Source organism: Scyliorhinus torazame, chromosome 11, assembly GCF_047496885.1.
Source record: "Scyliorhinus torazame isolate Kashiwa2021f chromosome 11, sScyTor2.1, whole genome shotgun sequence".
NCBI lineage: Eukaryota > Metazoa > Chordata > Chondrichthyes > Carcharhiniformes > Scyliorhinidae > Scyliorhinus > Scyliorhinus torazame.
Genome location: NC_092717.1, coordinates 11,223,539 through 11,249,157, shown reverse-complemented (window position 1 = coordinate 11,249,157; position 25,619 = coordinate 11,223,539). Strand labels below are relative to the sequence as shown.

At 48.7% G+C, this 25,619-nt stretch overlaps 1 protein-coding gene across 3 annotated transcripts in view; it reads right to left on the bottom strand.

The window, feature by feature from the left end:
- Nucleotides 1-1,537: 1,537 nt before the first annotated feature.
- tshz1 (teashirt zinc finger homeobox 1) overlaps nucleotides 1,538-25,619 on the bottom strand; it is a 133,445-nt gene continuing 109,363 nt past the window's right edge. For 2 of the 3 annotated variants that reach the window (XM_072466951.1, XM_072466952.1), the window contains exon 2: nucleotides 1,538-5,148. In XM_072466951.1, the coding sequence (XP_072323052.1) occupies nucleotides 2,027-5,148 (3,122 nt within the window). In that variant the 3' untranslated portion in view covers nucleotides 1,538-2,026. Of the gene's footprint in view, nucleotides 5,149-20,760; nucleotides 21,395-25,619 lie in introns of those variants that run through there. The other variant, XM_072466953.1, reaches the window with a different exon arrangement.

Here is a 25,619-nt window from a genome sequence, read left to right as displayed (position 1 = left end):
TTTGGAGTTAATGCAAGAAGATGGAGTTGAGACAGAAAATTGGCCATGAACCTGTTGAGGGGCAGATCTGGCTGGAGGGGCCAGATGGCCTTTTCCTGAAGGTCTTCTGGGCAGCATGAGAGTGGCTAGCCATTATGCAGACAATTTGATTTCCCCTTGCAGTCGCATTAATGGATGGACGACATTGTACGGTGCAGAGTGAGCGCCCATTTCAATACCACCAACTTTAGAAAATTGGCCACTCCCACCCTCATGTTTCTGTTGAATGCAAACAATATGCAAATTGAGCCGACTCACCTTGTTGGGCCTCCGTTGTTCCTTTCAGGTGTGAGTATTGTGACTGACAGAGTCAGGCAGCCATTCTGTCATTGCACCGACCAGAATGCCGTAACCCTTTGGAACCTACACAATCACTCCTACTTTAACACTGCTGTTACCAACCATATGAGAGCCAACCAGTCTTCTAATCAGAATTCTGAAATCCAATAATTTAGCCTATCAATTTATATGAGCAGGTAGGAAATCCCAAAATAAAGCACAAAAATCAAGACTGGCACTCGGGTGGCGCTCTGAGGGCGTGCTACACTGTCTGAGCAGCCAACTTTCAGACGAGACATTAAAACCAAGGCCCCATCTGCCCTCTCAGGCAGGCAAAGAAAATCACGCGGCCGCTGTTTCGGCAAAGGGGGGGGATTTAGGCCCAGTGTCCTGGTCAATGTTTCTGCACCAACCAACAGCGCAGAACAGGGGGGCAGCATGGTGGCGCAGTGGGTTAGCCCTGCTGCCTCACGGCGCCGAGGTCCCAGGTTTGATCCCGGCCCTGGGTCACTGTGGAGTTTGCACATTCTCCCTGTGTTTGCTTGGGTTTCGCCCCCACAACCCAAAGATGTGCAGGGTAGGTGGATTGGCCACGCTAAATTGCCCCTTAATTGGAAATTAATTGGAAAAAAAGAATTGGGTACTCTAAATTTATTTTTTAAAAACATCGCAGAACAGGATTATCCGGCCACTGCAAGACCGCTGTTCTTGGGATCTTGCTGTGCACAACGTTGCTGCCACATTTCCTACGTTGCAACAGGTCACGATGCTTCACAGGCACTTAAGTGGGCTGTAAAGTGCGCTGAGTCATTCAGTAGTCGCGAAAGGCGCTGTACAAATGCAAGTCTACCTTATTATCTTTCTTGGATAATTTGGGATGTCAGCAAAATGGCAAAACTTAAAATCCCCATTTGTTTTTCCGATCAAGCTTTTAGCCAATCGACATTTCTTTGGCAGCATGCATAAAGAGTTATTCAAAGGAGGGCTAATTTTGAAATGTTTTGGGATTCTGCATGCTTCTCATATTATTCTGAACATTCAGTGCGTTTCCAAGTTCTTTGTGGGATTCAAAACAGTGGTTTTCAGAAACGGCAGAATGTTTGGATCATGTTTACGTTCCAATTCTCTGAGCTAAAGGACTTTCAACAGTTGCCAAATATTTATCAACAAGTGTACTGCAATGGCCTACAATATAACACATAACCTTCCATATAGAATATAGGTTCAAATATAACTTTTATTTTTTTTCTCACAAGGTCTGCAATTGCAATTATGGAATTATGTTGACAGTAATTGCTTCCAGTTCAAAGTTCAAAAGATAATGGGTCAAATTGCAAAGATGTCATTCCATTTTGATATTAATGTGCTTTTTTTTTTTGTTACCTCAGCCAGTTCTGAACCTTCCAAATATACAATTAAATATGTGCTCACCTGAATCAAAATAAAATTCTGAATCTGAAACCGTGTGACTGTCCGAACTGCACACCGGATTGTTACATGATAAGAGAAATTATTGTAGCAATGAACTTTGAAGTGATGCTAGTTCTCTGGAGATTATTTGTTAGGAAGTGTTAACACAAAATAAAAATGACAAATAAGTACACACTGTCTAGACATGAGGAAATGTTCATTACATTCATCCTTGAGTGTTTCGTCATGCTCTGTGTTTATCAGTACATGCGTAGTTACACATCTCCTTACCTGGGTACTATTGTTTTTCAAATTCAGTTACATATAACAGATGGTCCTCTGGAGATTTGCCATGTGTTTTGCTAAGGTGCAGTTTGACCGCATGTTTGCTGGCAAAAGTTCGGTTGCACATTTTACACTGGAATGTACAGCTTACGTCCTCCTCTGACAACCCAACTGAACTCAGTGTCTTATTTGGTATGATCTTTGAAATTGCCTGCTGTTCTCGAATCTGCTCTATTGATAACTTTGAGAGATCCTTCATAGAAAACCCTAAGTGAGATTCCAAATGGCCTATGTAGCTGGAAGGAGTCCTAAACTGTGAGGCACAATCATTACAGAAGAAAACGGGGTGACCTGTGTCTAAGTTCTTCAGGAATTTAGTTCCACCTGTCCTTCTCAATTGATACTTTACATTGGCCAGCCAATGGCTTATCGTGGTCATGGAAAGACCAGTATACTTGGAAATGTGCACCCGCTCATGGAGGTTTAGGTCCGACATTATGTATTTGCCTTCAGAGGACTCGCGTAAGCTGGCCGCAAACTGGGCTTGGAGTATCAGAAGGTGCTGCGGGTTCCAATTGGACTGTCTGCCCTTCCGCTTCTGGACTGGAGAGATATCCTCCAAGGTATCCTCAAAGCTGCTCACGTCTGCTTCGGATTTTTCCGAAACCGTTGACGGGGTCGAAGACTTGGGCGTCAACCGGCCCGTGAGGTTCTTGACCATGTCGGAGATGTCCAGTAGAGCGTTTTCCCGCGACGAAGAGAGTATCGTTTCCGTCATGGCCGAAATTAGCTTTTTGCTGCTTTTGGACTTTGTCAAGTCCATGGGTTGGTCATTGTTTTCGTAGTAGTAGCGATCTACAATGTCTGCTTGTTTGGCCTGCGCAGCAGGGAATATGGGCTTGTCTAACACACTGTTGCTTATTTTGTACAGCATGGCCAATGGATCAAGGCTAGGGCTCAATGGCTTGGCAGCCTTGCCCAAGTGCGTGTTCATAATTGACTGCAGTGCGCTGAGTGGATTGACGAATGGTGACTCTGGTGAATGGTCGGTGATAATTGCCATACTGTTACAGCCATTGCTCACAGTTGATTTCAAACATTCTGTCCCGTTTGAGGGAGGGCTCTCCAAATTGCTCTCCCTTTTCACTTTCACTTCCTCCCCGTCCACACCTCTCTTCAGCTGGGCCGAACCGTCAAGGTCTTCAACTTTAGGAGGGTCCTTAGCGTTGGGGGGCGATGATCCACAGCAGCTTGTTCTGGTCAAGGGTGTGGTCGCTGGCTCTTTTTCCACTGGCTTATCCTCCGATTTAATGGCCATTTTGCCGGTCACCTTCTCCACCAGTTCCTCCATAGCATGGACATTGTTCTTTTGAGGTGGTGGCGATTGGCACTCTGAAGGCTCCATGGCTGCGAGGTGTTCTGAAGACAAGGCCTTTATGCTATGAGCATAGAATGGGGTCAGTTGAACGTTCTGCACTGTTGGATGAAAGGGTCTTATGGACCCAGAAAGCTGATAGGCTGCGTGAATGCTGGAGTAGCCCCCCCATGTAGGTGCCCCATTCTGAGCTTTGTTAATTGCTGAGGTGACTGTGTTCTCCAAAGACTTCAGTATATCAATTCCACCTTTTGGACTGTCATCCAGGTCCTCTTCTCGAAGATACTGATACTGTGACGTGGACTCAAATTTCTCCGTGCAATCATCTTTCTCCTCCTTTATCTCCCGTTCCTTCCCGTTCTCCTCCGCTGGCTCCTCCTCGTGCTCCTTTCTCAGCTCCACAAGCGGCGGAGGCAGGCCTTCGGGCTTTACCACGGGGGTGGGCGCCGCAATCTTTGTCGGAGTTGAAGGCGGCAAAGGAATGGACTGGATTTTCTCCTCGCCCACCACGTCAAAAACCAGCTGCTTCCCCTTTTTGGAGGCGGAGTTGGTGACTTTCAAGAAATGGCCGGTCACCATCATGTGGGCGGTCAGCTGCTGTAGTGTGTCATGTGAGCTGCCGCACTCCATGCACTTCAGTATCTGGGCTTTGCGGGCCTCAAACTGCCAGGTGTAGCTGGCACCGTTCTGATAGCCGTAGCGGTTGTTGGGGGTCACGTAGGGATTGGCAGCTTTCTGGGCAGAAGCCGGTTCGCTGCCTGGCGCACCGGGGGGGTTCACCGTGGACTCCGGCGAGCAAGGCTGAATGTCGTGCTGGACTCTTCTTTTGTTGGGGGGCAGCAGTTTGGAGGCGAGGGCGGGTACCGGCTCCTTCAGAGGCACTTTCTGGTAATGCTTGGTTTTGATCATGTGGACACTGAGATCTTGCAGGGACTCGAAGGAGTGCCCGCAGTACATGCATTTCAATACCTTCTGCGCATCCTCCTTGCCCTCCATTTCCATGAGGGACCGTTTCCTGGGCTTGGACCACTTGCGGGGGTTGTTTGCATCCTTGTCCTGGTTGTCATCGCGGTAGTGGCCCGTCTCGTTCATGTGCACCGTCAGGTCCACCAAGGTGTCGTAGGCGGAGCTGCAGTCCTTGCACCGAAACTTGCTGGCGCCGGTGAAGACGGAACCAAAGAGCTTGCTGTGCTGCCTGTACAGCTGCACCGTGCTGAACAGGCTGGACTCTGGCAGCACCCCGTACGGGGTTTGCTGCAGGGTTTTGGCCAACGCGGCCTGGTGCCAGTCGTAGCCCACCCCGCCGCCGTTGTGGCTGCTGCTGTTGTGGCTGCTGCTGCCGCTGCTGCTGGTGCTGGCACTGGGCAGGTTGGGGTGCTTCAGGTCCAGGCCCAGGCTCGTCCAGTAGGAGCTGCTCAGGAGGTTGGAGTAGGCAGCCTTCATCTGCGCCAGGCTGTCCCGCGAAGCCTGCATGCTCTCCACGCTCAGCCCCTCCTCTTTCTCCTGCCCTTCCTTGGACGAGGTGCTCTGCAATTCGGCCAGCTGGTCACTGGTGTCACTGGCGGGCGACCCGTAGTCCGGCTCTGGATTGTTGGGCGTGCTAACGGGCGAATTCTGGTAACTGGGCACCTCTTTACTCCCCTCCTCCTCCTCCTCCGCGCACATGAACTCATGCTCCTGGTCGCTCCCTGGAGGCTGGTCTTTGTCCTGAAGATCTTCGTTCAGTTCTGCCGCCTTCAGCTCTTCCTCCGGGACGTAAGCTGGCAAAGTAAAGATATACAAGCAAAATGTTACTGAGAGCTGGGCATGGTGGTAAAATCCTTCATTTCAATAGATCATGAATTTAGGAAGGTAGGAGGGGGAGGATGGCATTCAGCCACTCTAGGCTCTTTGCCGTTCAGTCAGATCATGGCTGATCTGTATCTGAGTTCCATCTACCTGCCGCCAAAATGGATTTTGCAAATAGCTCACTGTAAATACCTCACTGTGAGGTATTTCCCTAACTTCCAATTTACATTAAACTAAATGTTAACACATTGGATTTTGCTGCAGGGATATTACTGGGCTTTCTTCGAGACTTCATGTAATTATGCATTTTTCAAAAAAAAACTTTCGCTCTTACTGTAAAGTAAAACTAAAACGGACCTGCCACCCCCCCCCCCCCCCCCCCCCCCCCCACCGAAAGATTTCTTACAAGAAAATAGCCACTGGGCCCAGTTTTAACCAGTGCAAATGAAGCCTGTTGGGGAAGGGGACGATGCTACCCTCTCTGATCCCCTTTCCTTCCCACAGCACACAAACAGGTGACCTGTCGCATTGTTGTTTGTGGGAGCTTGCTGTGCGCAAATCGGTTGCCACATTTCTCATGTTACAACAGTGACTATAATAATGATCTTTATTGTCACAAGTAGGCTTACATTAACACTGCAATGAAGTTACTGTGAAAACCCCCTAGTCGCCACACTCCGGCGCCTGTTCGGGTACACTGAGGGAGAATTCAGAATGTCCAATTCACCGAACAAGCACATCTTTCGGGACTCGTGGGAGGAAACCGGAGCATCCGGAGGAAACCCACGCAGACACGGGAAGAACGTGCAGACACAGTGACCCAAATCGGGAATCAAACCCAGGTCCTTGGCGCTGTGAAGCCACAGTGCTAACCACTGTGCTACCGTGCTGTCCGTGTACGCTTCACATGTAAAGTGTTTTCGGATGTTCTGGGGTTGTGAAATAAGGCACTAGACAAATGCAGGCTTTCCTTCCTTTCTTTCTCTGTATTACCCGACCGTTTCAGGGGATCTCCCACAGGAAGGCAGGAAAAGCCAGGAGATCTTGGGAACTGGATGCTACTGGTCTAAACTGGTCGTGAAAAACGTACAATGGAACTCTAGTTTGGTTCAGTACCATTCATTTCCCAAGCTTCGCTGGCTTTTCTTTACATATGTAGATTAGGTCTGACAATGTAATCGGTATCTGATCTGCGATTTTAACCTGAAGCTTTTCTTGTTAGGCAAAACCTGGAGCTGGATTCTTGGACAAAATCTGGAACCAATTATGGGGCAAAACCTGGAGCTGGATTCTTGGACAAAATCTGGAACCAATTATGGGGCAAAACCTGGAGCTGGATTCTTGGACAAAATCTGGAACTAATTATGGGGCAAAACATGGATCTGGATCCTTGGAGAAAATCTGGAGCTGGGGTCTGTGGCAAAACCTGAGCTAGATCCTGAGACAAAACCTGCAACCAATTATTAGACAAAACCTGGAGCTGGACCCTTGGACAAAATCTGGAACCAATATGGGGCAAAGCCTGGAGCTGGATCCTTGGAGAAAACTTGGAGCTGGATTTTGGAGCAAAACCTGGAGCTGGATCCTGGGCAAAAAAGACCCAGCAGGTAAGTTATAGATTTTTTGTTCAGGTTTCCCCGCGGGCCAGGAGTTAAGATTAATTGGCCTACAATCCCTGGGTGTCACTGAGTTGTTTCCACAATTCTCCCCCTCCCCTCCCCCATGACCTCCCTCGGTTCCCCATTAATATCAGGACTATTGTGTTGTGGGACACAGCACCATCAGCAGAAATAGAGCAGATCTGGGGGTCTGAGACTATTGCAAAAATTTCTACCCATCCGGTGTAATATCTTGAGGATACGGATCCCGAAAAATAATGCAGTTGAGGTTTGTTTATCCTTTAAGACACTAATAATGCCACACAATCCAACATGAATTCTGATGCTGAGCCAGATTTAGTGTTAAGCAATCCCACAGATTACACAGTTTTATTAAATGATCATTTAATTCTACCTGCCACAACGTTTACACCAAATGTGTGATTTCCTTAAAAACAAATAAGGGTTCCTGAGCACTTTATGTTAACTGTACTGTGGTGGTGATCTCTATTCAGCATTGTGATGTGCCTGAATTACATATTTACTCTTTCTTGTGTTTTAGTTTTCCTCCAATTGAATTCACAAACCTTCCCATTGCTGAACAGTTACAGGGTGGCACAGTGGTTAGCACTGCTGCCTCACTGCGCCAGGGACCAGGGTTAGATTCTGTGTGGAGTTTGCGCATTCTCCCCGTATATGCGTTTCCTCCGCGTGCTCTGGTTTCCTCCCACTGTCCAAATATGTGAAGGTTAGGTAGATTGGCCACAATCAATTGCCCCTTAAGTGTCCAAAGATGTGCAGGTTAAGTGGGTCATGGGGTTGCAGGGATAGAGTGGGAGATTGGGCCTAGGTAGGGTGCTCTTTCAGAGGATCGGTGCAGACTCAATGAGCCGAATGGCCTCCTTCTGCCCTGTAGGAATTCTATGATTCTATATCCACATCCACCTTCATTAACTGCTATAATCTGGTACAACCCAATTAAACAGGAGGCATTGCCATAAATGTATTTACAAAGCAGAATTACGTGTTTAACAGAAAGATTTACCTAATCAGGACTAAGTGGAGTTCTATATCTAAAGAAGGATATACTTGCCTTGGAGGCTGTACAGTGATGGTTCAATAGATTGGTCCCTGGATTAGGAAGGGGTTGTCCTATGATGAGAGGCTGAGTAAATTGGGTCAATGTACTCCGGAGTTTAGACGAATGAGAGGTGATCTCACTAAAACCTACCAGATTCCGAAGGAGCTTGATAGGGTGGGCACTGAGAGATGGTTTTCCCTGGTCGGGAAATCTAAAGCACTGGGAGGGGGGAGGGGGGCACAGACCCAGGATAAGGGGGCCGATCGCTCAGGACTGAGATGAGGAGAAATGTCTTCACTCAAAGGGGTTGTGAATCTTTGGAATTCTCTATTCCAGAGGGCTGCCATTGATGTGCCATCGGCGAATACATTTAAGACTGGTGTGGACAGACGTTTGGTCTCTCAGAGAATTAAGGGTTACGGGGAGCACGTGGGAAAATGGAGTTGAAGCCCACGCATAGAAACGTACATAGGAAATAGAAGCAGGAAGAGGGCATTTGGCCCTTCGAGTCTGCTCCGCCATTCATTATGACCATGGTTGATCATCAAGTTCAATACCCTGATCCTGCCTTCCCACCATATCCCTTTAGCCCCAAGAGCTAGATCTAATTCCTTCCTGAAATTACACAACTACTTCCTGTGGTAGTAAATTCCACAGATTCGCCACTCTCTGGGTGAAGAAATTTCTCCTCACCTCAGTCCTAAAAGGTTTACCCCTTATCCTCAAACTATGACCCCTAGTTCTGGACTCCCCCACCATGGGGAACATTCTTTCTGAATCTACCCTGTCTAATCCTGTTAGAATCTCATAGGTTTTTCTGAGATCCCCCCTCACTCTTCTAATTTCCAATGAATATAATCCTAACCAACATAGTCCCTCCTCATGTGATAGTCCGGCCATCTCAGGCCAAGATCAGCCATGATTGTATTGAATGGAGAAGCAGGCTCAACGCACCATAAGGTCCATTCCTGCTCCTATTTCTTATGTTCTTGTGACTTGTCTGCAGAAATGTTGTATATTCTTAACATAAACCAGAACCAAAAGGGGAGCACTGACATCACGCAACTTCCCACCAAAGCAAAATGGGAGGGGGGGTTGGGGGGCAAGCAAAATACATTAGAAAAACAAATTATGGTCAGCAAGTAAAACTGTTTATCAAAAAAAAAATCAATCCCCCATAAATATATTTTTTTTAATGAACGAGAAAGCGATTTTTTGGGGGGGACTGAATGTCAAATTAGTAACTCATAGTGACAGACCGGGACATGTTAGAGAACAATGGATGTGGACACTTGCGTAGAGAATGGTTGCTCTTACACGCAAAATAATTTAGCCCCAAAACACAGGTACTTGACGGGAACAACATCTGGTGTGTCGGTGGAGACCTACCTCTCAGCTACGTACCAAAAAGACCAGAAATCTCCTAAATCCGCGTTTGTAATTTTAACTGTGAGGCGAGAACGGAGCCGGAATTCTCCAGTTGTCGGGATTCTCGTCTCCTGCCAACAGCGCACCCTCGCCCGCGGGATTCCTGGCGGCGTGGGGTGGCTTCAATGGGAAATCCCGTTGACAAGCGGGTGGGGGGGACGGAGAATCGCGCCCGTCACCTGACGACTCCGCAACCACTGCAAATGGGGGAGACAGATCTCAGGGTATCCAAAGTCACACATTTGATGTGTCTGATGGAGCCAGGATTCAGACGGGTGCACAGACTCTTAATGGCATAGCGCCTGTGGTTCTCTAACTGTCTTATGCCTTTCACCCGGAAAAACATCTCAAGTATTGGGCTTTGAAAACGATACTTGCTTTACTCATATCAATGAAAAGTTGCTCCGCTCACATTCTCACATAGCATACAATAAAATTCAATCCTTCTTTTAAGGAAAATCAAAGGGAAAAGATTTTCCAACAGTGAGAAGTAATTGTCAACATTTTGCCCCAGTACAAAGGATCAGTGACGCAATAAATATGGAATTCCCCCAAGTATCGTACAGTCTTGGATCTTTCTAATGCTTGAATCTGATATCCCTACCGTGTGTCCTCAAGATTGCACTTACTGAAGCTACTTAGGTCAGCTCTTAATCATTAACTAATTACTTGTCCGTTATGCATTACCAAGGGGTAGACGTACAGTTGAACCAAGATAATATTGCGGCACAGAATTTAATGGAGAGGGGTATCTTGTGGTGTGCCTTGTTAGCTAAACATTGTCCTTTGTCCTTTGCCCTTTTGCACCGTAACTTGCCAGAAATGTGAGCTGATAACAGGGCATTAGGGACCTCAGTGAGCGACAGGTTCAACACTCAGCCACGAGGTTTAAGGACCGAGAAAGAAACAGAATGATGGAGAAGGAAATCAAGTGAAATAGTATCTAATCAGGTAGCGAAATAGAAAGAAAGATTAGACTGGGAGAGAGAGAAACAGAGACAGAAAGGAAAAGTAAGAAAAAAACCATCACATAAAAATTATTTAATGCTGTCTCACGGCGCTGAGGACCCGGGTTCGATCCCGGCCCCGGGTCACTGTCTGTGTGGAGTTTGCACATTCTCCCCGTGTCTGCGCAGGTCTCACCCCCACAACCGAAAAAGATGTGCAGGGTAGGTGGATTTACCACGCTAAATTGTCCCTTAATTGGAAAAAACATAATTGGGTACTCTTAATTTTGTTATGGGCCAGGGTTTAGAAAACCCAAAGTGTATTATGAAGTCCACCTGACCCATGAGTCAGAGTTGGTGGGTTCAAGTCCACCCCCGTCTGCCATTACATGAGCCAAAAAAAAAAATCAAGGCTCACACTCCAGCACATTTCTGAGGGAGTGCTGCACTGTCAGAGCTGCCGTTTTTTGATGGATAAGTTAAACCTCGTTAATGTTTGCTCTTTCAGCTGGACGCAAATGATGCCGTGGCATGACCTCAAAGAGCAGGCGAGTTATCCCTGTTGTCCTCGAGAGGATATTTATCCCTCAGTCACAAAAAAAACAGATTGCCTGGTGGTTATGACGTTGCTGTCTGTGGGAGTTTGCTGGGCACAAATTAGCTGCCATGATGCCGACATTTCAAAAGGACTTCATTGGCGGTAAAAGTCCGTGGGAGACTCTGTGGTCGTGAAAGGCACCATTTAGATACAAATCTCTCTTTCTTTTACTCACACCGCAGCCAAAATTTATTCTCTGACAATGATCAGCCAACTGGGGAAAACAAGCACGGCGGAAGGGATTCTCCAGTCCCTCAGCCGCGCCTTTACTCGGCGGTGCACCGTTCGCTGGCAGCTCTCTTCCCGCCGCTTGTCAATGGGATTTCCCAGTGAAGCCACCCCACGCCGCTGGGAAACCCGTGGGCGGGGGTGCGCTGTGTATCAATAGGAGTGAATAACAGGAGCAAGTATCTGCAATGTTAACAAGCCACTTGCGATAACATACCTGCTGTACTGACCATGTGCAAAAGAGGCAAAATGTACCCTTGTCTGAAACATAGCTAATAAGTTACATAGGCTCTTCCATCACCTACGTTTTAATCTATATTTAGTGCTCCAGCATTATATTTAAACTTCAGCCTACTTTATTTATGCCGTGCCTAATGTTTCGGAAATCCTCCCTAGCACATGTTATGCCTGTGGCAGCAGCAAACTGGATTCCACAGACAATACCCCAGTCTCAGGATTATCATTTTTGAACTGCTGTTTTTTTTTTTTACAGAGACAAATTGGCTGAATTTGCACCGACCAGTACTTTCCCAATTAAGTACACCAGCTGAGATAAGAGGCCAGTCGGTTGTGTGTAGGTTGTGATAAAGGTTTGCGATGTGCTGAGGTTATATGGAGACGGTTGCTTTGTTTTCCACTGCAACTCTCTGAGTTAGCGATGCTCTTTCCATCAACACCCACTCTTCCCCCCCCCCCCCCCCCCCCACCTCCAGACTTTGCAACGCTTGGGTCGGTGCTTAACTGCCTCTTTGAAGCTAATACAAGAATAAAACAGTCTGCAATGCATGTCACTCTGTCAACACTGCAGCTAGAAAATCTCAGTAGTAAATCTGCCTGTTGCTGTTTTAGGCACAATTCCCTCCCAGTCAACTGAGTTTAGATTCCAGAAACCAATAATAATAATAATCCTTATTGTCACAAGTAGGCTTACATTAACACTGCAATGAAGGTACTGTGAAAATCCCCTCGTCGCCACACTCCGGCGCCTGTTCGGGTACACTGAGGGAGAATTCTGAATGTCCAATTCACCTAACAGCACGTCTTTCGGGACTTGTGGGAGGAAACCGGAGCGCCCGGAGGAAACCCACGCAGACACGGGGAGAACGTGCAGACTCCGCACAGACAGTGACCCAAGCTGGAATCGAACCCAGGCCCCTGCCGCTGTGAAGCAACAGTGCTAACCACTGTGCTGCCGTGCCACCATTAACAAGGCAAACCATCGCAGGACATGTGATGCACCCAACCTAAACCCTCTGTATAGTTTCAACGAGTGAAAACCGCCCCTCTAACCCCTCTCTATTATCCAATGAGCTTACCCCTGTGCTGCTCATATATTGAATTAGTCCATGCTTCTCACACAAACCAATTCGAGGGGAGGCAGTGGCGTAGTGGACTAGTAATCCAGAGACCCAGGGCCATGCTCTGGGGACCTGGGGTTCGACTCCCACCAAGGCAGATGGTGGAATTTGAATTCAATAAAAATCTGTAATTAAAAGTCTAATGATGATGTTTAAACTATTGTCGATTGTCGTAAAAACCCATTGGGTTCACTAATGTCCTTTAGGGGAGAAAATCCTTACCCGGTCTGGCCTACATGTGACTCCAGACCCACAGCAATGTGGTTGATTCTTAAATGCCCTGAGGGATGGGCAATAAATGCAGGCCCAGCGAGCGATGTCCACATCCCGTGAACGAATAAAGAAAAATAATAATTTAACAAACAAAAATCAAATTCTGGTGTTAAGTAGAACTTCTCTGTTATTAAAGGATAGGCAGATGCATTGCAGATGAAATGATTGGACACCATTTATTCAAAGAGATTTTACCCCCACACCTTTTCACCTGCATTGTTTCTCTCTCACACACTCTCTCTCTCTCACCTTTCTCCAAACTCAAAGCTTGGTGCCATCAAACCCGTCCTCACTTTTCCTTCCTTCTTTCAACTTGGTGGTGTCCTGCACTGTGAACCCTGACCTCTCACCTGCCTTTTCCAATTAAAAAATAACAAGACCAGGTGCCTCACGCTTTGGGAGGAAAAAAAGGTTGGGACAACCCTGTCACCTTTTTTAAGGTGACTGACCAAAGGAACTAAAGGCAAGGTGAGGAGATTTTTTGTTCTACACAATTAATTGTTCTGATCTGGGATGTTCTGCCTGAAACAGCGATGGAAGCCGATGCAATAGTCACCTGAAACAAGGAACTGGATAAATACCTGAAGGGGAAAGAATTGCGGTGCTATGGAAACGAGCGGGCGAGACTAATTTAATAATCCCTCCCAAGGGCAGACAAAGGCAGAATGGGCTGAATGGCCTCTGATTTGTTATGTTGTAGGTGTAACATAAGCGGCTTCCTTGTGGTGCACTTGACAAAGGAAGGTTCAGACGTGGAGATAACTTGGAGAACACGTTTATTAAACTATTTACACTTCTATTACTCAGGTTCGACACTACTGCTAATCCTACTAAAGCTACCCAGACTGACTAACCAGTTGCTGCAATCCACGTGGTGGGTGTAATATTGAATCAACCCTGTGTCTGTACTCACTGACTGTCTCCACTGGAAAGAGGCAGATCATGTGTGAGGTGTCCTTTCTATATGGGTTGGTGTAATGCCCCCCTGTAGTGGTGACACTTCTGTATCGTGAATGTCCATTGGTCGTGTCCTATCTAACTGATCTATTGATTTAGTGTGTGTGTGTGTGTGATGTCACTGGTGCTCCCTCTAGTGTCTAGCTAACGTACATGCATTTACATTGATGCACATCACCATATCCCCCCTTTTTTATATGTTACATATTTTCTGCACACTTTGAGAAAATTGAACAAAGAACAGGTAGATAAGGTAAGATATATACAAGTCATGGGAACAGTGATTAAACAATAAGTCCAAATCATTTGTGTGAGTCCATAAACCACCAATCATCGTGGTTAAATGTCTCTCTTGGTTATGAACGCCATCAACGTCCCTGTGCCACAGGAACCAAGAAGTTGTCAAATCGCTGTCTGATTTGGAGTCCCTTTCTTTTTCGATGTTTGTGGTGGTGCTGTCGGATGGCATCTTGTAGCTGATAAGGTGTTGACATTGAAGAGGTACCATCAACAGTATCATTCGAGGTTATGGATGTGCCATATGGTGAAGTTGGATAAGACTGTACATACTGGTTCTGGTCACATGCTGTGCTGGAAGGGTGATCCTGCTGAGAAGCGTTGAAGCTTGTCGAATTGGAAACAGAATTGCTGCTCACATAAATACCTGGTGATGGTGTGAAACTAGAACCTTGCATCTGATAGGAATATGCAGTCTGGCCAGGCTGGGGTGCAGCAAATCCTGGGCAGTGACTAAGGCATCCAGTCTGTAGTGCAGATTGAGCTTGCGGTTGTCCTCCTTCAGTCTTGATTCCATTAGTGGGCAATCCTTGGTGCTGGCCTGTTTGAGAATATGCTGCATAGACTGCTGGCTGCTGTATGCCTGAATACTGGGTTTGTCCAGCATGAGCTGTCATTGGCTGCACTGCTGGTGTGGAAAAAATGTGTGGATATAGCTCTGGTGAATATTGGTGTATTCCTCTTGGACTGTAGCCGCTGCCTGTTATTACTGACCCAGTGTAATTGTTAAGTGATCCATCTCCTGTCATTGTGACATCTGCTGTCACCCTGAGCGTGCCATCACTGAGGTTGCGGCACTCCCTGTCTGGAGTAAAGTCCAGCTTACGTGAATCAGAGTCGGCCTTTGGTTGCTCCCCATCTGGAGTCTGGTCTGTTTTAATTGAGTCAGTGTTGGTTTGTTGATGCTCCCCGTCCGGAATCTTTCCTGTGGTGCAGTATCATTCCATGATTCGAATTGGCTGCTGCTTTCACCAAATTTAAACAATACCACAGCAATACAAAATGTTGTCGACTTGAGCTCTATAAAATTGGTGCAGAAAATGCAACGGTGGGGTAAGGGGAATCTTTCCAGACGGAGCTAAAAATGCCTCAGAGGTTTTGTGAAGCTCCTGTGCAGTTGGCTAACGCAAGAGGAAGGTGGGTGTGGAGCGGAGTGGGGGGGAGGGGGGGGGGGTGCGGCTCAACTAATATACCGTTTAGAGATTTAAAGAAAAATTTGGGAATTTAAGACCCCACAAGCCATTCGCAACCTCTTGTGGTTTTTTTAAAATGCCTTAATTCACAGGACATGGGCATTGCTGGCAAGCGCGACGTTTATCATCCATTCCTCATTGCCCCTTGAGACGGCGGTGTCGTGCCTTCCCCGTGAGGCGCTGCAGTCCATATTGTGGCAACGCACCCACGATGCTGTCAGGTAGAGAGTCGCAGGATCATTTTCCCAGCGGCACTGAAGAAGCAGCAAAATATATCCAAGTCGGGACGTGTGTGCGACTTGGCGAGAAAGTTGCAGTTGCTGGCGATCTGTGGTGCCTCTTGCCCAGGTCCTTCTACGTGGTGGATGTTGTGAGTTTGCAAAGCGCTGTGGAAGAAGTATTAGTGAGTTGCTACAGTGCGTCTTGTAGACGGTACACACTGCCGCCATAGCGCGATGGAGGGAGTGAACGGTTAACCTTGGCCATGATGTCTGAAATCATTCCCTAGCAAGAAAAGTGATCAGCAAAGCACCCAGAAGGGAAGTGAGGGGAAATGTATTTAGGCAGTCTGTTTTACAATCTAAATGTGCTGTCTTACAGGATGGTGGCATCTGATTGAATCAAAATGTTCAAAAGGGAATTAGGTAAGAAGGGGAGACATTTGGCAGGACTATGGAAGAAAGAGCAGTGAGGGAGTGGCACTAATTGGATGGCTCTCTCAAAGAGCCAGCACTGGCGTAACGGGCCCAATGGCCTCTTTTTGTGCCACTTGATTCTATGTATAATGTAAAGCGCAAAATATTTTCACGCCGCACTTCCAGTGTTACCCGTTTCTGCAGCACCCAACGTATGACCCGCGACAAGTTTACCCGAAAATATCCCGGTCAGTAATTACTTTAATAGTTGGGACGGCTCAGAGAGGGGGAAAAAAAGCACCTTCTCGGGTAGGTTATCTGCGCGAGATGGATCACACCGCACGTGTCAGCCGAAGCGACGGCGCCTCGAAGCTCGCTGTCACTTCACGTAGCAACCAGCCTGGCTCACCTAGACAGGTGACACTGCAGTGGAGAGAGCAAGATGGCTCCATTATTGAGGGCATGGCAGATTGGGCTGACAAAGCCTGGGGCTCGTGGCGAATCCAGCTCAACAGCGAACGCATTTCAGCATGTATTCTCGTCAGGGCTGGACGGCCCAACACTGAGAGCAAACTCGCCCGAAAGAGAGGGAGGAGAGAAAGCAGAAAAAAAAGGGAAAAAGCACTGCACGAGAAATGCACGGTTTTCTCTCAAACGAGGAGTAATAAAAACAGCACAGGAGAGAAAACCAAAGATGATAAAATGTCACACAAGAAATAAGCCTAAAAATAGCACCGGCTAACTTCAGATTCTGCACCACATGGAAACCTCACGATAAATATAAATATATATATATTTAAATTCACAGATCAACCGGGAGCAAAACTGACAGAGGAAAGTATGCAGGAGAAAGAGCTCCTCTCCAGTGCGCAACTTGTTAAATCAATAAGAATATCTGTCAGAGATATCCCGCTACACCATTTGGCTGATGTCAACCCTAAATAAACCAGATCAGAAAACCAGCTAGAAACAGGATGAAAATCAAATCGGATGAGAACAGTCTAACTGTAATTCGCACTGTTTGCTTGCTGATTTTTTTTTTGGGGGGGGAAGGAGGGACACGGGGAGGGGATGAGAGGTTGGGTGGGGGGATGGCGGCGGAGGGAGGGGGTGGTGAGGGGGTGGTGGTTGTTGCTGCTGGCGGGCTGTGGCAATCATTGCAGTCATTTGCAGCACTAATGTTCAATTCAGTCTCCTTTCACTCTACTGATTTAGGTGCTCAGGGTAGCTTCGCAGCAGACATGGTGAAGCTGTGCTGTTTAGCAGGCTGTTTAATAGGAAACTGGCAGTCTTATTCCTTCCCCAGATTTGCTTTGTCACTAAGTCTCCATTACTTGCCACTCAGTCTTGATATCTTTGGACAGGGCTGATCAAAAGATGTCATTTGACCTACGCAACATGGCAGAAACTTGGAGAAGTCTCATAAAGGGACACTCTGGCTGTAAATAAAATGACATTATTATTTCCTCTGTCCTACCATGTAGAAAAGCCAATTATGGTAATGCACTGCGTGTCAATGAAAATACAGCAATCTTTTTTGGACCAGCTAATGCAGGCGTCAATGGTGGAACTCTCGGCGGCTCAGAGATTGCCCACTGCTAACAGGAGAGGAACAGGATGATAGATGCCTCAACAAGCGACTAATAAAATCCCAGATCGTCATAAAAAAAACTGCAAGTTTGCAAAACAATCCCAACTGCAAAATGCAAACTGCTAAGTTTTCAAATTATCTTGTAATTCAATCTCAAATGATTTATAATCCATCACCCGCAGTCTGCATTGCCTCCTTTCATTGCTCAGTGTGTGACTGACAGAGAGAGGGAGAAAAAGACAATTTATTATATTAATAAAAGCAGATGTCCAGTAGGCCCCAAACTGCGGGCAAACCAGGGCGGGGGGGGGGGGGGGGGGATTTCTAAACAGTGCACATCACAACTTGACAAACTGAAGAATTTGTATTTTCGCCCAAAAGTGTGGATTTGACGGTTACGTCAAAATGCGATTTAATATCCTCTTTTTCTGTTGCTGGGCATGATGCCTGGGAGTTACCTGCTACCCTCTATATTTCACATCAGTATATTTGTTGAAAAAGGCTCTAATTTCTGTCTTTAAAAGCGGTTTTAATGTCGGAGGATAAATTAAATCTGCCTTAAACATGGTCGGAATTTTAAAATATTTCCCCAATGGTCTGTCGCTGTCGCATCTTCGTAAAACCCATAACATTTTTAATTTCAGCAAATTAAACCCTTTTGAATGGACTGCTCCATTGATTTTAACATGACATAAACCTTGATGCTACGTCCCCCCGCCCATGACGGGGAAAACACTTGGGTCTTAACCGTATTGGGAATAAAATAATTTTTCGACTTGTAACCCAAGATGTTCTTCTGAGAACTGTCTGCTTGTAACTCTTCACAGCATCGAGGCATGGTGAAGAATTCCGGGAGTCACCATTCACTACCCCAACTCAATGATGAAAATAGTGCCGGTTGTGATTCGCGAATTGCGTCTGGTTCATATCTGCACCGACAATATCAATTGAGCCAAAATTAATTAGGAAAGAAAGAACTTGCATTACGTGACCTCAGGAGCAATATAAATCGCTTATTAGCCAATGAGGCGTAGTCACTGTTGGAATGTAGGAACTGTAGCAGCCGATTGGCACACAGCAAGCTCCCACAAACAACAAAGTGATAACCAGATAATTTGGAATTTATAGTCATGTTCTTTGAGGGATAGACACTGAGGTGTCTACAAATAAGACACCTTCTTCGCTTCTTCAAATAATTAACTTTCACCTTAGAGAGCAATCTTCATCTGGAAGATGGCACCTCCAAAACTCTCGTGCTCCCTCAGCCCAGCCTTGGGAGCATCAGCCTGGATGTCGTGCTCATGTCTCGGGGCTTGAACCCCGAACCTCGTGGCTCAGAGGTGAGAGTGCTGCCTCACATTTAACCGAAATGTTGCCTGGCAGCTGTAGACGCTATTAAAATTAAATTCTTCAAACCAATCTTCATTTCAAACAAAGGATGAAGGCACTCTTTATTTAATGTGATGTCAATTTAACCCCTACACAAGTAGGGTTTCACCTCACTCTCCTCAAAGGTGGGAATTTGAATCCAGCTCAATCTCCCCTCCCTCAAGGTTGGAAGGGCGAATAATGTTTGCAGGGCTTCTAGTCTGTAAACCACGGGCGAGATCTTCCGGCTGTTCACTCCAGCGGATTTTCCGGTCCCGTCAATGGCGCACTACTACCAAGGGTTTGCTGGCGATGCAGGGGACCAGAGGATCCCGCCGCTGGCCAGTGAGGGACCACCTCCTACCATCAAGAAACACGGAAACTAAAGAATCTGGGGCTGGATACTCTGATTTAGCGGCTAAGTGTTGACGCCAACGGAGCATGTGTGGTCTTTTACAACCAAAAAATCTGCGCGAAACCCTCGCCGATTTCCGGTACCAGTGAGGGGCTAGCACTGGCGGCGGGTGAAACTCCCGGCTCTCGCGGCGAAAACGGCCGGAGAATGGCGAGGTCCCTAGTCGTGCATGTGCACGGCTGACGACCTGCATCCGTCGCACCGTACAACATGATGCCGGCCGTGCGCAGACCCGACCCCCCATCCGCGACCCCACAGGCCACCCCCCTCCAGTCCCGCCAGCTGACACACAAGGATCCCCGTCCCCCGGCACAGATCCCTGCCGAGTGTGGCGGCGCTGGACACAGTCCGCAGCCGCCACGCCGGGTTCCCGCACGGCTGAGACCACACGTGTCCCGTGCCGTCGGGTACTCGTGCCATGGGGGGGGGGGGGGGGGGCGGAGCATTGCGGGAGGGCTGGCCTATTACACACCAACGCCATTGCAACGGCACCCGGCGCGCCCCGCCATTTCGGAGGGGCAGAGCATGGCTGACCGGCGTCAAACCGGCCCCGATTTCTACGGAGTCAATTTTTCACCCGATCGCCAATTACGATGTCCCTCATTTCTTATCTATACCCTTGATTCTCTTTGCCTCATCATTAGGGCCAATATGCCTAAATAACCTCGGCTCTAAACTCTGGTATTCTCTGCACCTGTCTCTCTCTTCTTTTAAGATGCTCCTTAAAATCTACCTCTTTGACCACACTTTGAATTACCTGTCCCCAATTTCCCTTTCTGCGGCTCAGTGTCAAATATAGTTTGGTGACGCTTCTGTGTGTTTTATCTCCTAAATGGTGCCATAGGAAGCAAGTCATTGTTGTTGAGATGCTCCACATTTACTGTTCACAAACTGTGGAAAATATACGCCCAGATTGATCAGTTGACACAGGGAGTTCCTCGTGCGGGCTGTGCAATCAAATGCTGCTGCAGCAGAGATGTCCTCCACGGTAGCATTGTGGATAGCACAATTGCTTCACAGCTCCAGGGTCCCAGGTTCGATTCCGGCTTGGGTCACTGTCTGTGCGGAGTCTGCACATCCTCCCCGTGTGTACGTGGGTTTCCTCCGGGTGCTCCGGTTTCCTCCCACAGTCCAAAGATAGGTGGATTGGCCATGATCAATTGCCCTTAGTGTCCAAAATTGCCCTTAGTGTTGGGTGGGGTTACTGGGTTATGGGGGTAGGGTGGAGGTGTTGACCTTGGGTCGGGTGCTCTTTCCAAGAGCCGGTGCAGACTTGATGGGCCGAATGGCCTCCTTCTGCACTGTAAATTCTATGGTAATCTATGTCTGAGGGAAGATTCACTGCAACAGCCTCACAATTCACCTCCTGTCTAACCTGGGCTTGCGTTGAAGTTGGGGCAGAGGTGAGGAGAGGTTTTGACTGTTTCTGCAGTGATAACCCTCACTCTGACCATTACACATTCACCTCAAAGACTTTTAAAAGAAGAAAAATCCATTTGGACCTTGTAATGAGCATGAATTGGCCGACGCCGCTCTCCACGTTGCGTAGCAACAAACAAGCTTCCTCTCAACACAATGCAGATCTGTTTTATGTAAACCAGAGTGAACACAACACACCTCTCACACTGTGTCACAGCTGAGGAAATTCGGGATGGGCACCCAGCGAGGAGCGCTGCATTATCAGAGCGAATCCCACAGGATTTACAGCAACAGGCGCAAGCCCACTGGGCCAGGCTTCCGCAGGAACGGAAACACGCCGGGAATGTGGGGAGGGAGAAGCAGAGTTAATGTTTCAGGTCGATGACGTTTCATCAGAATCCACCAGACGAAATGTCACAGCCTGAAACGCTGGCCGGAAAACCCCTCTCTTCGCAGATAACTGCCTGCCCCCTTGAGCTTGATCGACATTTTCTGCTTTTCTTTCAGATTTCCATCTCTTGCTTTCGGACCAATATCCGTGATAGCATTCGTGCTCCGCGCAGACCTCCTCCCACCGACATGTCCTTCTGTTCCTTTCTCCCGCGCGTGTCTGTCCAGCTTCCCCCTGAAAAACACACCCACCCTGTTTCTCCTGGCTTGTTTAGTGAGTCTTTTTATATTTGCGGCATCTCGTTTTGGATTCTTCCCCCCCAAACGTGGGAGCATCTTTGCGTCCGTCGTTCCACGCGTGACATTGCTGCTGTGCAATGCTCCGGAGCAGCGGGGCGTTTCACTTGATCCCTTTTGGGAGACCCTGCTCTGGGCAAGCCTAAAATCAAACTGCTGCTCAACGTGAGGCAAAAACCAGGGCGCAGACGCGTGGCCCCCTTCATCTGCCAACTGCATGTTTTGCCTTCTTCGTCGCAGCTGTACACGGATGGGGGCGAAGGAGCTGAGAGGCATTTCATGCTAATTTGCAGCCAGGGTGTGATTGAAGCCCTGAGACTGTAGTTCGAGCCGCAATGTGGTGTTTCTTCTAAACAAATTTAATAGAGAAGGATCTGTCTTAAATGTGTAAAATTAACTAGTGAAGACCATTAAAGAATGCAGTGAGCAGGGGGAATTTTCCTCCCCTTTTATTTTTTGGCTTGTTAGAATGCCCATGATGCCCATTTTGAGATAACTAACAAGACCACAAAATTTAATTGGGTGGTATGGAATGGGAGAGATTACTGCCCACGTTTTCCATGCTCCGGGAATCGCTGCAATGCTTCAATAAGAGGGGAGGGGGGGTAGATTTCCCCAATCTACCTGGTGGAGATGCTGGGTTGGTGTTGGGCTATTGCCTCAGCGCACAAATAAACCGCTGGAAACTGTCGCGCCAGGTGTGTGCCGCCACCACACCTCCTCCAGGTACGCCTGATGGATGAGGTTCCCCATTGGCAAAGTTGCCTTTGGCTCCATTAGTGACAGAACCTGCGAATGGCGACCAGCACGGCCTACTAAAACCTTTTTCAGAGTTCCTGCCTCGAAGACAGGGAAAGGAAGGCTTGTGTTTATAACATGTCATTCATGACCTCAGGATGGGCGGCGCGGTAGCACAGTGGTTAGCACTGTTGCTTCACTACGCCAGGGACCCGGGTTCGATTCCCGGCTTGGGTCACTGTCTGTGTGGAGTCTGCACGTTCTCCCCGCGTCTGCGTGGCTTTCCTCCGGGCGCTCCGGTTTCCTCCAACAAGTCCCGAAAGACGTGCTTGTGAGGTGAATTGGACATTCTGAATTCTCCCTCTGTGTACCCGAACAGCGCTGGAATGTGGCGACAAGGGGATTTTCACAGTAACTTCATTGCAGTGTTAATGTAAACTTCTTGTGACAATAATAAAGATTATTATGTCACACTAGCCACCTGCAGCATGTTTGGAAATGCAGTCACTAGGTTTAGCACAGTGGACTAAATAGCTGGCTTCTAATGCAGAACAATGCCGGCGGCACACGTTCAATTCCTGTACCGGCCTCCCTGAACAGGCGCCGGAATGTGGTGACTAGGGGCTTTTCACAGTAACTTCATTGAAGCCTACTTGTGACAATAAGCGATTATTATTATATTATATTTGTAATATAGGGAATTGCGACAGTCAACTTATGCACAGCAAGCTTACAAAAACACCAGTGAGATAAGGGCCTGATTGTGACATTTCCAGTTGATGGTTGAGGGATAAGTATTGGTCAGGATGCGAGGAGAATCCGTGCTCTCCTCCAGAATGATGCTACGGGATCTTTCACATCCACCCGGGAAGGCAGACAGCCCCCGGGACAACACGTCTAAAGACAGAACTCTACTCCCTCAGTATTGCGCTGGGAGTGTCCACCGAGATTGTGTGCTCAAGTTTCAAGAAATGGCTGATTTCCCTCCCCTGTAGCTACCTGCTGCTCGAACTAGGATACTTCCCGCAAATACTGGAATTCTCCGATTCTCGGCAAACTGAAATCTTGCGAAATTTTTTAACTGCTGTGTAAACTTTCAGCAAGGAATCGAAGCAGAAACCATTGGAACAAGCAGCACAGTGATAGAATATTCAAGTTGCATTCTGCTCTAAGGATGTCTGAACATTAGTGCAGGGTGTGGCACTTACACATTGTCCAAAGATTGAGCGTAACAATTCTGCCCGTGTTAAAGATAAACTCACAGACTTCCGGTTGCGGCTATGCGGAGCTAAGTCGCACATTCGGCAGCTCCTGCAAAAAACGGACTTTTGGGCTCTTTTCAGGGCCCCCAACGGAATTTTTTCGATGTTTCCCGCTGTGGGAAGGAGAGTACAATAGTTCCTGACAGTATATGGCTTTTACCAGGAGCGGGGCGACTAAAAGAGTGGTGGTGGACCCGAAGAAGGTGCGAGGGAAGAACAAAATGGCGGCGGGCGGGGACCAGACAGCGTGGAGGCAGTGGGCGCAGGAGCAACAGGAGGGTATCCAGCGCTGCTTCAGGGAGATTAAAGTGGACCTGCTTGAGCCGATGAAGGCTTCTATCGACAAGCTGCTGGAGACCCAGACGGCCCAGGGGTTGGCGATCCGCAAGGCCCGACAAAAGATCTCCGACAACGAGGACGAGATCTTAGGCCTGGCGGTAAAGGTGGAGGCGCACGAGGCGCTCCACAAGAAATGGCAGGAGCGGTTCGAGGAGTTGGAGAATCAGTCGAGGCAGAAGAATTTGCGGATTCTGGGCCTCCCGGAGGGGCTGGAGGGGCCGGACGTGGGGGCCTATGTGGTCACCATGTTGAACTCGCTGATGGGAGCAGGGTCCTTCCAGGGGCCCCTGGAGCTGGAAGGGGCCCATAGAGTGTTGGCGAGGAGGCCCAAGTCTAACGAGCCTCCGTGGGCGGTGCTGCTGCGGTTCCATCGGTTCGCTGATCGGGAGTGTGTGCTCAGGTGGGCTAAGAAGGAGAGGAGCAGCAGGTTGGAGAACATGGAGGTTCGAATATACCAGGACTGGAGTGCGGAGGTGGCGAAGAGGAGGGCCGGGTACAATCGAGCGAAGGCGGTGCTGCACAGGAAGGGGGTGAAGTTTGGCATGTTGCAGCCGGGGTCACTGTGGGTCACCTACAAGGACCGGCACCATTATTTTGAGTCTCCGGAGGAGGCGTGGGCCTTTGTTCAGGCCGAGAAGTTGGACACAGATTGAGGGTCGGGATGGGCGTTTGGGGATAGCAGTTGATATGTTACTTTTTGAGGAGGGGTCCTTTGCTCTTGTTTTTTTATTTCTGCTTCGGTGAGGGTGGTTAGGGCGGGTTGGGCACTGTTTTGGTTGGGTTGGTCGGGTGGGCTCTTGGAGGGGGGTAAGCAAATGGAAGAGGGGTGGATGGCAGGCAGTGAGATGGGGCCCCGCGGGGGAGGGGGAGGCCCGAGTTGGGGGTGAGGGGACTGGGCCTGTAAAAGGAGCTGCGTCAGAGTTGGCGGGGACGGGTAGGTGGAAAGCGCGGGCTTTTTTCCGCGCTGAAGACTGGAGGGGGCGGGGCCGGGGCAGGGAAGCGAGGATTATTTCCCGCACTTGGGATGGAATGGGGAGGGGGAGAGCCTGCGGAGGGGAATGGAAGAGTAGGGTGTGTCACACAATGGGAGGAGTCGAAGGAGAGGCGGGAGTGGCTGGGGTCAAGCAGGAGTCAGCTGACTTGCGGAAATGCAATGGGGGGAGTAAAGCTGCTAGGAGGGGTCCTAGCCGGGGGAGGGGGGGGGGATGTAATCGAGTTGCTGCTGCTATGGTCAAGGGGGAGCTGGAGCGAGTGGGGGGGTCGAGACGGGGGTCTGCCGCCGTGGGGAACGGGCCGGGTGTGGGGTGCGGGCGCGTGGCCGAGGAGGGGTTATGGCTAGTCGGCGGGGGAGGGGGGGGTGGGTAGCCCCCTGATCCGGCTGATAACCTGGAATGTAAGGGGACTGAACGGGCCGGTCAAGCGGGCCCGTGTGTTCGCGCACCTGAAGGGGCTGAAGGCGGATGTGGTTATGCTCCAGGAGACACACCTGAAGATGGCAGACCAGGTAAGACTGAGGAAAGGGTGGGTAGGTCAGGTGTTTCACTCGGGGCTGGATGCCAAAAATCGAGGGGTGGCGATCTTGGTGGGAAAGGTGTCGTTCGAGGCGTCGAGCATTGTGGCAGATAATGTCGGTAGGTACATAATGGTAAGTGGTAAGCTGCAGGGAGAGAGGGCGGTACTGGTCAATGTGTACGCTCCGAACTGGGACGATGCGGGTTTTATGCGGCGCATGTTGGGTCGGATCCCAGACTTGGAAGTGGGAGGCCTGATAATGGGGGGGGGAGACTTTAACACGGTGTTGGATCCGGCACTGGATCGCTCCAGGTCTAGGACGGGTAGGAAGCCGGCGGCGGCTAAGGTGCTGAGGGGGTTTATGGACCAGATGGGAGGGGTGCACCCTTGGAGATTTGCAAGGCCGGGGGCTTGGGAATTCTCATTCTTCTCACATGTCAATAAGGCTTATTCCCGGATATCGTGTGTGCTTGAAGGAAACACAAGTCCTCTTCCCAAAAGATGCTCCACCTGTAAGCA